General features: G+C 55.9%; 1 protein-coding gene across 1 annotated transcript in view; it reads right to left on the bottom strand.

The window, feature by feature from the left end:
• Positions 1-1,578: 1,578 nt before the first annotated feature.
• KCNK9 (potassium two pore domain channel subfamily K member 9) overlaps positions 1,579-15,308 on the bottom strand; it is a 74,675-nt gene continuing 60,945 nt past the window's right edge. The window contains exon 2 of the mRNA XM_055314273.1: positions 1,579-2,460. Coding sequence (XP_055170248.1) covers positions 1,619-2,460 — 842 coding nt within the window. The 3' untranslated portion in view covers positions 1,579-1,618. The remainder of the gene's footprint in view (positions 2,461-15,308) is intronic.

Consider the following 15,308-nt stretch of genomic DNA (forward strand, 5'->3'; position numbering starts at 1 on the left):
TCCCTTCATGAAAAGGACATGGGAAGGTAAGTGAATTCTAGAAAAGATAGGGGTGGTGATGAGCGAAGTTGAAGGTCCCCTCTGGGAATTTGGATTCCAGATTTTTCTTTATTCGGGTCACTGAAAAGACCCCCAGTGTGCCCAATTCTATAGACTTGCCCTCCCCTAGGAGATTAACAGGCCTTCCTCGTGGGTCGTCCAAAAGGACCACAGGGAGGAATTTCTCCACTACTCAGGAAAGTTGTCCCCTGAGATTGACACGTTCCCAGCAGGCCAAGACACCACTCCTTGCCTCTAAACGCTTCCTGAGACCAACACAGACTTGCCCTTATTTACAAATCAAATGCAATTAGAGACTGTCTTTCTTGAAATACGTATATATATTTTTTAAACAAGGAATGCCCTGTCATTTTTTTATTAGGAAAATAAACCACATCCACCTAATACCCATTCTCATCCAAGCATCCCAAACCACAATTCTTATTTATGCAGGTAGACGCTGCACAAACTGCCACCGCTACCACCACCACTTCCATCCTTCTATAAATAAGAGGGAAGTAACAAAATACTCTGTGGTTCCAACAATTTTCCAGTTTCCCCTGACACTTCCAGTTGCACGGTAAATTGTTAGAACTGCAGATGATTAAAAAAATCCTTTAATAAATTAATATTACTGGCTTTGGATTATTCCATTGCTAGTTTTGTTTTCTTGCGTTGATAATGCATACCAGTTTAACAAAGTGCATGCTTCTAAAAAATTTTTGAACTGGCAAGCTAAAATGATCCATGTCCTCTTTCCCACCCACCCCCCTAAAAAGAAGTTAATATAATTTAGAACCTAGCATTTAAAAAATATGATCATGACACGTCTGGGAGAGAAGATCGCTTATGGAACATGCTTGGTTTGGCAGAATGATAAATCAAAAACCTCGTGGGTTTGGTTTTCCCCGTTTTGTTTGGAAGCCGCTGAAAGCAGGTTATCAACAGAACTGTCATGGAAAAGAAAACCGTGAATACCTGATACTTTCCGTTTTGCCACACGGTGCGCACACACACACACACACACACACACACGGAAGCACACGGGCGTGTGCACTCCCTCACTCGCACACAGTCCGTACACGCACGCATGCACACACACAGCCACCCACCGCTTCGGGGAGGAGAGAGAGGAGTTAGGTCAGACAGCACGTGGGTGGGCACTCGCCGGCTGGCAGCCTGGTGTGCAACTTTGGGTTGGGTATCCTCTCAGCTCTGCCTGGTGGTCTCGGTCTCACACCTGTCCTGGGAAGGCCACCCCAGAGATGGGGCAGGCTGCGGAGAAATGTAAGGCATACTTCGCTGGGAAGGAAGGAAGAAATCCATGCTTCATGCTCAGACGCGAGTTTCAGAGGAGGACGGGCCTTTCTTTTCCCCTTTGGCCTGCTCTGTCTCGCCGGGAGGGGCGGGGAAGGAGGAAGGAAACCATGGGGGGGGGGAGGAAAAAAGGAAAGAAAATAATAATGAGTACAATAGTAAAGGATACTACTAATAAGAAAGAACAGACGAGGTGGGCCAGTGGAACTCGAGGTCAAACAGGACAAGTGACTCTTTCTGCCTACGCCGCCCACCCCGCACCCTAAATGGACTTCCGCCGTCTCATCAGCCTGTGGTTGTCGGTAAAGCTGTGTAACCCGGGGGAGATGGAGCTGATGGGGGACGGGAAGAGGCTGTTTTTCAATGTGCTTGGTGAGATCTCCTCGATCTTGTACGAGATGGAGTGGAAGTACTGGGGGGCGAGCTTAGCGCTGAAGGAGTTCTGTTGGGCCACCGGGCGGCCTCCGTAATCCTGCGGGCGGTAGCAGGTGCAAGAGCACACGGACTGCAGGTCCGGGGCATCCGCCTTGTACCGGGGCCGGCCCTGGCGCGCCTCCTCGGGGATGTGAATGACCATGCTGTTGCGGTTTCCGGCAAGGGACGCCCTCTCCTCGGCATCCCGCCGCTCGTCCTCGCTGTTCATGGTCAAGAACCTGAGGACCACCAGGTTGAGGAAGGCCCCGATGACAGTCAGCCCCACCAGGATATACATAAAGCTAAAAGCCACGTACAGTGGCTTCTTTTGCAGGGCGCCCTTGGTCTGCAGCGCCACGTAGTCCCCAAACCCAATGGTAGTCAACGTGATGAAGCAGTAGTAGTAGGCGTGAAAGAAGCTCCACTCCTCGCACTGGGAGAAGGCGGCCGCCCCGATGCACAGCGTCCCCATGCAGGAGAAGAAGCCCACAGTCACCATGTTCTCCATGGACACTTCTGTGTTGCGCATCCCACAGCACTTCTTGATGCGCTTCAGCAGGTAGCGCACAAAGGTGTTCATCCGCTCGCCCAGGCTCTGGAACATGACCAGCGTCAGCGGGATGCCCAGCACCGCGTAGAACATGCAGAAGGCCTTGCCCGCGTCGGTGCCGGGGGCAGCGTGCCCATAACCTGAGGGGAGGGGTGAGAAAACAGGGAGAAGGAGTGAGGAGAGGTCCCCTGAGGTCTGGGGTGGGGTTGCACTTGGCATTTCAGGGAGGAAGGGGCTGGGGCAAGCCCATAACCCGGGAGGGAGAGCCAGTGAAGAAATGTCACTTGAGATTGGGGTTGGGAAGGGAGTGCAGGCACTTCGATTGGGATGGAGGCTAGAGCATGCCTGCATCCTGGAGGGAGGAGGGGAAAGGAAGAATCAGGGAGGTGTCCTTTGAAATTTAGGGATAGGAGAGGTGCTCTTTGAGGCAGTTCAGAGGAGGGGGACAGGGAGCATTTTGTTGTTTTTAGAGCAAAACAAAGTTTTTTAAAAGAAAAAGCAGCATTTTCACTAATAAGGCTGTGAAAGTAGTGAGGCCAAAGGATAAAATGAAGTATGGCCACTGTGGACCAACATTACTGTTGTAGACCAGGCGCTGGGTGGAGTCCTCGTCCCACAGATCCTCACTCTGATCTCCTAACAACCCTACAAACCAGGCATGATGAGTCTGATACAACAAGAATACTGAGCTCTGGTTACCTAACAGTAGGATACCTTGATTTCTTCAGAGCTGGGATTTGAACCCAGAGCTTTTGGGCACCAAGAACGAGGCTCAAAAGCAGAGAGTTTTGAATCAAGAGGAGTAACTGCAGAGTGTAATACAAACACCAGGAGGGCAAAGACTTGTACCTGTTTTGTTCACTGCTGGATCCCCCACCCCTAGAGTAACACCTAGCCTGTAGAAGATTAATAAATGAAGGAATACAGTTGTGCCACTGTGTGAATCTGGGCTTCCCAGGAAAGAGGGAGCAAATAATCCTTCAAGAACCATGCACGTGTAAGTGCTTTTGATACTTTGTGCAACTTCACAGCACGTCACTTCGTTAATCCCCTACATCCGTTGTGCAAAGCTGATTCTGTATTTCCTCGTGTTCAGAATGAGGATGGGGTGCTAGAAGGGTGAAGTTACCTGCCAGGTGCCATTCAGCTACTTGTTATTCATATCAGAGCCAGGATACGGTCTACACAATATAGCAGAAAGAACGCAAGACTCAGCAGGCTCTAGTTCAAGTTCTGAAACTAATACCGTCCAGAAAAAGGAAGAAAAAAAAAAACCCTGAATCATGGGCAGCATTTGGACTGAGAGTTTGGAGGATGAACATGGCCTTCCTACATCTCAAATCCACCCCCCCCCTCAAAAATGGCTTCCCTGATGTTACCCTGAGCCGTATGCTCATGGGCCCCTAGTCCTTTCACCAGCTGTATTATCAGGGCACCAGACCACCCCTCCCAGCCCTGGTTTCTTCATCTGTTACATGGGATCATAATAATTTTCAGGTGGGATTGTGCAGACCTGTTGAGTCAGACGGCCCCTAGTCCAGGGCCTGGTACGCAGTAGGGACCAACCAGACCCCCCAAGACCTCCCCTGCCTCCTGTCTCCCACAAGAAACTTCATCTGACTGCTCAAGCTCACACCTCTCTACCAGGACTTTATCATTTATGGTCTATCTCCCTCCCCTGGCAGGAATTCATGCCATGTCCTACCTACCCCAGGGTTCATATTCTCAGTAGAGAGATGGCACCATTTGTTTGCTTCCAGGATGCCTTCTGTTCATCCTCTCTGACCATCAGTCCCGCTGAGCCAGTGAGGGGCACCAGCCCCTCAAAAACCCCCATATTCTTTGCAAAAGAAGGAAAATGACATGACAAAGTTGGAGTCAGGCCAGAAAGGATAGAATGGGGAAACCAAAGGCTGATGGGGCTGATGGGGAGAGCAACCAATCTAGAAATCCGACCTGAAGAAAGGCATCCCAGGAGCAAAAGAGAGAATAAGACCTAAAAACTCTGAAGAAATAGCCAAAATTAACCAAATTTGGTGAAAGACACAAGCTTATAGATTCCAGAATCCCAGGGAACTCCAAGTAGGATAAACACAAAGACCACCACACATCAAACTGCTGAAACCCAAAGAGAAAAATCTTGTAGGCAGCCAGAGAGAAACAAGACCTCACACAGAACACTTTGAATACGTCTTCCTTCTAATCATGAACATTGGGAGCCTGAAAACACTAGAATAACATCTTTAAGGGGCTTTAAAAAAAAACTGTTAACCTGGAATTGTCCATCCACAGGAAATATCCTTTAAGAATGAAGTCAAGATACATTTTTACATTAAAGAAAATGGGTTACCAGTAGATCTACAGAGCATAATTACTAAAGGAAGTTCTTCCTAGAGGGAAATGATACCAGATGGAGACTTAGGTCTTCAGGAAAGAATGAAGCATGTCTCGGTAAACAAGTGGGTTTATATTTATACAAAATGCAGGGGTGGGAATCCCACTCTACCTCTAGATAGTTCACCTGCGTAGCTGACACAAAAGCCAGATGGATGGTGGGAAAACAGTAGACTGCTGGAGACTTACTAAGGCGGTAATAGCTAATGGCTCTGGATGGGATATATTTACTGGAGGAAACCAATACAGCATTTGCTGAATCAAAAAAAAAAAAAAAACCCTGCACCTGGGGTGCCCAGACCCACCCATTCCTGTCAGCAGCAGTTTCCTTCATGTGGCCCGGACAGAAGTACGTCTGCAGACCCCGTTTCGGGGTGTGTTGGGTCTCCGGCCATCTGTCACACTGCAGAATGGAAGGACTTCATCATTCCGACACACCAAGGTGTGTATCACCACCACATTACAGTGGGGACAGGCCTCAGTAAGAGTGTGGGAGATGAACACCACCAACATTCAGGGCCTTCCACGTTAATGCATCTCTTAGGGCCCCGTGTTTGGGCACAGGACTATTCCCGCTACGGTGAGAGACAAGTTGCTGAACACGCAATGCTTCTGGGAAAGAGGCAGCCAGGCAGGACACCATCAATTTCCCCAACTGGACGCACCCATCTCATCTCCACCCTGCTCTCTGGTTTCCAGTTAGTGGGTCAGGAGGTCAGAGGAAGGGAGGAAGGGGAGGACCTTGGTCACAGGCCGCCTCTGCCAGTAGGTCCACAGCATAGAGCTACTCTCTACACTTCCAGTAACTATTCCCAGCTCTCCATCACGGCTCGTCCAGAATGCCACGCCTTCCCTCTACCCGACCCACACTTTCCAGAAGAGTCTATAAATAGCCCACTGATTGAGAGTGCTGCTTCCTGCACAGGCCCTACTGATATGCTACGCGTAGTCTCCCCTGGATCTGCTCACTGTCTCTGCTGCTACAACGCTCCAGGCACCGTAGGTGGACAGGTCCACACACATCGTGTCTAAGTCCAGGGAATGCATAAGCCATGTGTGTAATACACAGATGTAGCGTCTGCAGGTGCTCTGTGCAGAACACGTATGGCCTACCCTTGGAACCTCACAAACAGTATGTACGTGTGGGTCGGGGAACACCCGGACTTGGAACACGCAGGCACACACACCACAGATCTACCAGTATGTAAAAGCATACACGACATGCCCAGAGCAGACCCACATTCACAGACTTTGTCTCTGCAGACCGTGTGCGTGTGTGCATGCAGAGAACATTCAAGGCACAGGATGTGGGCACATTTATGTATATGCTGCACGGACTGCACATATTTATGACTCACTAGGCTACACAGTATCTGCAAGCTACAGGTATAAGATGAGAGAGAACAAAATGTGCATGTGCCAGATCGTGGAAAGCCTTCCTTCCTTCCCGAGGCAACAAGGTACAAATCTCCAATGTTCTCACAGAACCTGTGTACCAGCTCAGACTGGTTTTCTTCAAATGTGAATGAATGAATGAATGAATGAATGCACTCTGGCTTCCCTGGGTTGGGAGCCATATTTGCCAATTCTGATGACCTTTGCTCATCATGGGGGACCCACAGGGACTTCCTTCCCCCAAATCTCCCAAGGGGCTCCAGGCAGACAGCCAGCCCATGGCCAGGGCCTCCCTCAGTGCCCGGCATGAGGAGGGGCCTTAGAGGCTGAGGGCATGGGTGTCAAGGCCACAGAGGACCCCCAGGCTAAGGGGGTCTGTTCTCCTTCTCTCATCCCCCCAGCCCCCACTTGGGATCGGTCCTGGGAGCTCACGAGCTCCATCTCTGTCCCGGTTTTCCCTCTACATCCCCAGGCTCCCCAGGCACCAGAGCCAGTTCCTCCTCCACCTCCCAGTCCCGCAGAGGCCACATAACCTCAGGAATCCCACAGAGGACTATACCGGTTGCCCTTCCACCACTGGAAATGAATAATTCATCCTTTTGGGAAAGCGATGTCTAAAAACAAGTTATGCAGGGTTCAGGAGGCATGCACAGGGCACAGAAGAGATACTGAAACCAGGCTGTCCCGGATGGATGCCTCCGGGTGGCCGCCATGTGACCTCCGCGGAGTCCCTCCATTCACGGGCCCCATGTGGAGCAGGAGGCTGAGAAAGGGCCAGCCGCCCTGCAAGGCACGGGCCACCCTTCCAAAGCCCCACTCTGAAAAGCTGTCTGAGGACTCTGCTCTGCCACTCTTGGGCTTCCCAGAAGGATGCCTCAGTGTCCCCATCTGTGAAATGGGGCCAAGGACAGGGAGCAGAGAGAGACGAAGCTGGAATGAGAAGCAGGCCCTCCCACTGGAGCTGAGCCTCCACCCCAGGCTGGCATTCAGATGTTGGGTGCAGGCTTTCTAGCACCCAGGTGCCCTTGTGGGTCCTCGGCCAGCTGGGCCTGGGCCTGACGGAAGGCCCCAGCAGCCTGCTCGCTCTGTGCTGGCTCCCACCCCCAAACCCAGAGTGGGGGCTGGGGGGCTTCCAGGGCAGCACCGCCCCCCCCCCAACTGCACTCCTCTCTCACCCATGGACACTGGCCTCCCCTGCTGGAGAGTCACAGCTGAGGCCACTGTGGGCCGGGTCATTACCCAGGGTCCTCTCCTCCCTCCTCCCACTGCCTCCTGGCCAGACCGTGGGCTCTGAGGACAGTACTGCCCACTCCTGACTCACCTCTGCAATCTCTGAGTACAGCACGGGGGAGGCACTCAGAACCGAGAGGGATGCATCACCGTGCAAATGATCCCTGGGTCCAGGCACCACCTGGAAGCCCCGGCCAATCGCGAGGCCGCCGTGCGGCGGAGCCCAGGACACCAGCTCATCCAGCCTCACTCCATGGCCCCTTCAGTATACTTAGCCCACCTCCCTGACCTGTCCTGGGAGAGGCTTGCGGAGAAGAGGCCTGCATCCCCTGGCTGCGGCTAGGTAACAAGATGAGCGGGCTCCAGCCTTCCGGAGGCGAGAGACACAGGGAAGGAGCCTAATAAAACTAATCATTTCTGTTGGGTCTGGGGCTCCCCGAAGAACCAGCTGCGGCTATGCGGCTAGAAGGCAGCCCTCCCTTGCAAGATGCCCCGTGCTCCTTCCTCACCGGCTGCTCCCAGACTTTCCAGAAGTTCACTAAGTATGAGAAGTTTCCCAGACCTGGCTCCTCCGCTGAGCAGCGTTTCATTAAAGATGCCCTGAGTGTCCGGCAGACTCTGTCCACTGTGAAGAGTAAGTAAGGCAGCCGGGCACCGTGGGTCACAGGGTCACAGACCAGCCTCGCTCCTGGCACGCCAGTGCTCAAGAGCTGTCTGTGGCTCCCTCTGGCTCCCTGGGGATCTAAGGCCCATCAACAGCTGGCCTAAGTGACTTTCCCATGCCTGCCTACCCAGCACTTCAAGGTTGGCAAGGCTTCCCTGCTGTGGGGTGCCCCTCCCCGAAGCCTGCCCTCATCGCCTGGCCAGAGGACAGTGCCCTAGCTTTGAATTCCCACGCCAGGACACTGCAGTGGGGTGGACCAGGCTGGCCCTTGGGGACGTTGAGTGGTCACCCCCTCCCCAGGCACCCTCATTCGGGTGAGCAGCAGCAGCCATCACAGCCAGGTGCTGGGGACCGACCAGCCCTGCATGGGGACGGAGGTGGCTACACAGGGACTGGGCGGTGGGACCTTGCTGCTGGAACAGGATGAAATATTTATAAAGGACACACAAGGATTTTGTGCCGATAGGAATTAAAATAGGCACACTTCCCATTAAAGAGTGAGTCAGGGTGGCTTTGAGCAGGGAGGTGCCAGGGAGGGGAGCTGCCCTCGGCCCCTCGCGCTTCCTGGCCGGCTCCTCACTCGGTTGCGCCGCAAGCATCCCACTCATCCACCCTCCCACGGCGCTGGCCTCGCTCGAGCCCCCGAACGAGCTCCGCGTGATTATTAAGACCCAGGTGTCTGCAAACACCAAAGAGGAAAATGACTCATGGGGTCTGCCGGGGACAGAGAGGCGGAGAGTGGGCAGGAAGGGTCTGCAGGAGGTCCCTTGGCAGCATCAGTAAGTCCCCAAGTCGGCGTCTGGCTCCGTCTGCCACCTGCCGACCATGACCTGGGGAAGGCCACCCAGACCCCTGAAGCCAGGGCTCGCTCTCCGCAACGGGGACTGCACAGGCAAGCAGTCCCTTCCAGATATGACAACGCTGCTCCATGTTCACCTGAGAGGGATGCCCCTTGTCGCACCCGCCCCGGGCAGGGCCGTCCCTCTTGCAGTGTCAAAGAACTGGGGGCCACCACGAGGGCTTGGTTTCAACCCCCCAAGAGGGAACAATGCTGCTTGTGGGCTCTGACTGGGTTGCCAGCCGCGCGCTGAACCAACAAGCCCTTTTCTGCTCTTTCCTGCCGGGGCGTGACGTCCGGAGCCACTGAAGTCATTTCAGCACCACGAGGATGAGCGCAACCTCGGAGAACTCCCTGACCCGAGAGACGGGGTGTGTCGTTCCACCCCTGGGCCTGAGCCCAGCGTCGAGTCAGCCCTACTCACGGTCCAGTCTGCTCCCCAGTAAGTCTTTTGGCCTCAGCCAGCGCTTTGACTGCAAGTGATTGACACTTACCCTGCTCTACACCTAAGCGTGACCACAAATCACCAAGAATAGTTTTGCACGTATAACACAGCCCTCCGCAATTCGCACGCCCCGCACCTGACGTGGCCTCTCTTACAAGCACCTCACATCCCTCTGCGGGGAGCTGGGTGGGCGGGGAAGGCGGCTGGGGCGGGGGGCACAGTCTGGACCTCTGAAAAAGCAGCTGCACCCCAGCCCAGCCACAGGCAAAGGTGACCCAACCTCCTGATTTTTAAGGAAAAGCTAGAAATATGAATTTCTTTAAACGTAGAATCTAACTGATTAGGCATTTAATTTTTTTTAAAGATTTATTTATTTGAGGGGAGGGACGAGCAGAGGGGGATGGAAAAGCAGATTCCCCGCTAAGTAGGGAGCCCTCCGCTAAGTGGGGCTCGATCCTGAGACCCTGAGATCATGACCTGAGCCGAAGGTCACTGATGGAGCTGCCCAGGAGCCCCTCTGAGCCACCTGTGCCACATTTTTTTTTTAAGATTTTATTTATTTATTCATGAGAGACACAGGCAGAGGGAGAAGCAGACTCCATGCAGGGAGCCTGACGCGGGACTCGATCCCGGGTCTCCAGGGTCACGCCCTGGGCCGAAGGCGGCGCTGAACCGCTGGGCCACCCGGGCTGCCCCTGTGCCACATTTTAAAATGTCTAAACAAAATAGGCCATCTGTTTGTCTAAAACAGAGGTCATGATGCTCCAGAAGTGGGGGAAAGGAGAGGAGGCGGGAAAGGGGAGACGGGGGAGCAAGTGAAGGTTCTAGAGCCCTGCCACACGCCACACGCCACTGCTCACCACCCTCCCTCCAGGGCTGAGTCCTCCGGGGCAGCAGACGCTGGCCATTCCACTTCACAGATGCACAAACCAAGGCAGCGAGAGGTGCCATCGTCCCTAGGGGTGCCTCCCCAAGTGGGCCGAAGCCAGCCCTGCCCCCGCACCCAGGTGGGCATGGTCCTCCCGGGTAGACTGAGGCCCCTCCTACAATCCCCGTGGGGAACTCCGCTCCAGAACACGTGAACCCACTTCACAGATGAGAACACTGAGGCTCTCTGCCCAGGGCCCCCGGCTCCCAAATCCCAAGCCCTCAGCCCTTCTTGGAGCCACGAGCAGAGGCCCCGGTGACTTGCTTATTCATGGGTTTGGCACCCTGTGTCCTGTGGAGGAAAATCAGCAGATTTAGGGTTTCACTGAATGAAAAGAACAATTCTCTCATAGGCTTTTAAAATTATTAACTTCCCAAAAGGATCCCTTTGGGTTTCCCTTCATCTTACGTCTAAAAATTTATTTTTGAACAACATACAAGTTCACAAGGCATGAATTTCTGGTAAGAGCTCATGACGGGCCTCCCTGCCCTTCTGTCCAGTGCGAGGCTGGGCAGGCCAGATGCGGGGGGCCGGGTGTGGACCCTGGGGTGCCTGCACGCTCAGCGTGTCCACCGGCGCCCGCTCCCGCACCTCTGCCAAGTGGACGTTTCATCTTCTCGTTGGTCTGTGGTCACCCCTCAGGGGCACACCTCAGACCGCGGGTGCCCAGAAACCCCGGCCCAGGCTCTGTGGGGCCTCCTCCCAGCTCTGCGGCTGCGCCTCTGCCCCCCGGGTTCCTTCTCATTACGAGGAGCCAGTGCAACGAAGCAGCATTATCCCAATTTATGAATGAGGATGCAGCCCGGGGAACCGTGTGTGCGTCCCCTCTAGTATCCACAGTGGCCCCGCAAGGCGGGCATCAGGGAACCCTTGGGGGTGCAGGTGCATCCCAGCGGCCCTGTCGCCGACCGCGTGCCCACTGGGACATCAGTAGAACAGCGAGAGGCGGGGTTTGCTTGGCGGCTCCCTCCGTGCTCAGCACAGACCCAAGCCACGAAGACCTACATCTCCTTAAAAATTATTTTTAGCAGTTCTACTCCTAGGTCTGTAGCCCCAAGGGCTAACAATAAATATTCAAATGCTTGTACACCCACGTTCACAACAGCCAAGAGGGAGAGACAACCCAAATGTTTGCCCGTGGATGAACGGACATGCAACGTGTGGGCCCGTCCCCCCTGCCGTGGAATATTACTCGGCCTCGAAGAGGGAGCGTATTCTGCTACACAGAAGGAAAGATCGTGCAAAGCGAAAGACGCCAGATACCACGGACACGTACCGCAGGAGCCTGTTATTGGAAGTGCCCAGACCAGGCAAATCCACGGAGGCAGGCAGCAGGTCCTGCGAGGCCGGGGAGGGAAGAGGACGGAGGGGTTGCCTGCTGGGTCCGGGGGTTTTCTCTGAGGTGAGGATACAAGGGTCCTGGAACTAGACGCAGGTGGTGGTTGCCCAATCCTGTGAATCTACTAAACGCCGCTGGACTGAAGACATGAAAAGCAAAACTCTCCCTGCTTTCTCCCTGAGGAGGAGGGAGGGAGGAGGGCGGAGCCTGGGGGTCTTGTGGGGTTTCTGGGAGGAGGTGCTGAGCTGACCGGGGTCCTGGGGCCTCGGGAGGGGGGGAGACTAAGGCCACTCTGGAGAAGCCCAGGCTCTCGGCAGCAGCACCATCCTTCCTCCTGGGGGTGGGTGGGGTGAGGATGCAGCCTTAACACCAGCTGACCAGAGGACCACCCCCCAGTCGGCACCCACGGCTCGCTGGGCTCCCTTACCCAACACCCCCCTCGGGCCTCTGGGTGCACATGAGGGACATTAGCCCTGCAGCAGCCACAGGACACCTCTGCCGACAGGAGGGCCTGGGATGCAGCCCTGAGAGCACGGCCCCCGGGGGCGGGGGGAGATTCCGGGCAGAGGGCCTGGAGCAGGGTCCAGAGGCCGGGTCTGCCCAGCAGCACCCTTCCACCGGCCGGGAGGACCAGGCTGGAGGCGGCCAGGGGCAGGTCGTGGTCCAGCCGGCGCCCTCCCATCACGAGCTGGCAAGGCACCCGTCTCGCAGGGCTCCCAGCCCTGATGCTGTAGGCACCCGGGGCAGGACAAGGTCAAGGTCAGCACCCCAGGCCTGGACCACAGAGGCACGGTCCTGCGCCCCCAGACCACTTGGCTTCCGCAGAGGCGCCTCTGCCATGGGACAGGGAGGCATGTCTGGGGCTGGGATGGCTGGAGGCCGCCGTCCCTCCCTGTCCCCCTGTCCTCCCACTGTAGAGCCCTCCCTGGGGCCAGCACTGCAGACAGCCAGCAGCGACGGGAGAAGCACGGGCGCCCTCTGGCGGGCACTGGGCCCCAGGCCTGCTGCAGCCCCGTCGCCCTGGGACCCCAGAGCCAGGGAACCCGCCCTTGTGCCCAGCGGCTCCCCACAAGTCCCCATCAGCGCTGACGACAGAGAAACCCTCTAACGTGGAGCCCTGACCACCGTCACCATGACTGCGGGCGTCGCCTGGGCCAGGAACTGAGCCAAGTGGCTTACTGCTCACTCATCCTGGGGGAGAGGCCGCCCCGCAGGTGCCCCGGGGTGGGGGACGGGGGGGGGGGGCAAGGCGTCCCTTACCTCCCCGACCTGGGCTCCCACCGCAGGCCCCTGACCCCACTGTGGGGACAGTGGCGCCCGCGCCTTCCAGAACGTGCCAGAAGCCTGCCTTTTCCTTCCCGCCTCCTGAGAGCCTCCACCCCCACCCCCGAGGAAGAGCTCTCCCCTCTGCTGGTCCTTCCTCCTCTTACCCTCACCCACAGTACAAGATCCTCTCCCTGAAAAAGACACTAGAAGCAAAGGGAGCGAAACTAACCCACAACTAAAAGCTGAAGTTCATAGGAAAAAGTACATAAAACTTGGCCGACTTTTGAAAGTCTGCAGCACAATTAAGGACACGTGAGGCCCAGCAGGGCCTGACACCCGCTCGTCAAGTGGTAACGGGAACGGCCTCGGTCTGATGGAGACTGGCTTCCAGAACTAACTCGGCCTGGCGTGCAGGAGGGAGGGAGCCCGTGGGGTTCACGCCATTCACAGCGGATGGAACGGGGTGGGGGGACCCGCGGAGCCTGGGAGGCCAAGTTACTCCCGGCTCGCAGGCCGGCGGGTCGAGGCGGGCTGTCCTCCGTGGGACAGGGCCCCCCACACACGTGCCACCACCTCCGGGATGGGGCTCTCCTCCTTACCCCGAATCCCCAGAGGAGCTCTGGACACACAGAGACCCAGGTGACATGGCGTCACAGGGCCTGACGCCAACACCCTCATCCCTTATCCATGAAATGGGCACAATTCAGGCACCAACGGGCCCTGGAGAGCAAAGGCCAGGGTGCGCAGCCGGAGCTGAACATGGTCACCTACCAATGTCCATGCCTCCGGGTCGCCTAAGCAGTTGGATGAAGCAGGGGGTGTTGCATCTGCGGCTTCTCGAGCACGGCGTCCTGACCTGGGTGTTCATGGGGATCGGACGGCCGAGGATCTTACGACAGTGCAGGTCCCGGGTCGGGGGGTCAGGAGGCTGCTGGGGGCCTGGTACTCTGCATGGCTATCGGAGCTCCCACTGCGCAGGAAGGGCCGATGGAGAAGCCAGGGCACAGCAGCGCCGACAGGGGTCCAGGGCCTGGCGACGCCACCAGGCCTTGTCCTAGGCCCGTCCCTGCTGGCAGATCGGAACTCGGTTCCCGCTCTGCACTTGCAGGAGCCTGATGGCAGCGAACTCACTTCCGGGGCCCCAAGTGCCGAGAGATGCTCATTGTGTCAAAGAGCAGCAGAAGCGGGTGGGTTCCCACCCCCGTGCTCACGGCTGGCCCGCGCTGGCCCTGCGAGGGGACGCAGCCTGTGGCCTGGGTGACTCAGTGCCAGCAGCAGGGTTCCTGCCGCCCGCAAACACCAGCCTACTGAGTCTCTCGCTCTGAGCGTCTCTCCCCCTCCCTTCCTCTCCCCTCCTGCTCTCCCTGGAGATGCAGGGGCCTCAGGGTCTCTGGAGGACAGAGTGACCACGCAGAGTGGCAGTGACCAGCCGGAGAGTTAAAGTCACTTGTGCTGCACTGAGTCCCTGAGCTCGGGGACAGCACATGCTGCGTGGCTCCCTCACGGTAAGAACTTCGGAGACGTTACCATTTACCAGCTTGGAGGCCGAACCCCAGAAGCTGGTATGTACGGACTGACCTCACCCCCCAGTCCCGGGGACAGGCCTCACTGGGGGGTGGCCACACAGCCCATGTGCACCGTCCTCACTCGGCCAGGGGTCAGCACTGGGGCAGTCACATCCGTCTCACAGGAGAGGAAATAGGATCTCAGGCCCTGTGCACGTGTGTGCGCACACACATGTGGACACAGATGCAGAGGTGTGTGTGCACAAAGATGCAGAGACGTGCACAGACTCACAGACACACGCAGACCCAGAGGCGTGCACACACATATACCTGCAGATGCAGAGATGTGCACACACACCAAGAGACATTCACAGATTCACACATATAGACGTGCACATACACACCTGCAGATGCAGACATGCAGAGATGTGCACACACAGACGTTCATAGATTCACACACAGACGTGCACACACACACCTGCAGATGCAGAAACATTTACACAGGTACAGATGGTCACACACATTCACAGAGTCACAGACACATTCACAGATTCACACACACATGCACAGATGTGTGCGTGCACACAGACATGCACACAGATTCACACACGCAGACACATGCACACAGACACACACACATGCAGAGATGTGCACAGACTCACACACAGACCTGAATCTGTGGCCCTGGACACACTGGTGAAGAATAACTTTAGAAGGAGCAAGATAAAACTGAAGACCATTAGGAGCCCCAGTCCCCCACTTGCCTAATTTTTAACAGTAAACACACATTAAATGTGCGTGCTTATGAAAGCGCAGAACAATGCCTGGCACCCAGCCTTTCTGCCCTCGGTTTCCTTGTTGGCGAATCAAGAACAACAACAGTGCCAGCCTCTTGAAGCTGCAAGGATTAATTATTTCAGCCAAGCCACTTGCCCAAGGACATACAGCTATTAGGTGGACGATCCTCAATTGCCACAAAACCAT

The sequence above is a fragment of the Nyctereutes procyonoides genome, unplaced genomic scaffold, assembly GCF_905146905.1.
Source record: "Nyctereutes procyonoides isolate TBG_1078 unplaced genomic scaffold, NYPRO_anot_genome, whole genome shotgun sequence".
In the NCBI taxonomy this organism is placed as follows: Eukaryota; Metazoa; Chordata; class Mammalia; order Carnivora; family Canidae; genus Nyctereutes; species Nyctereutes procyonoides.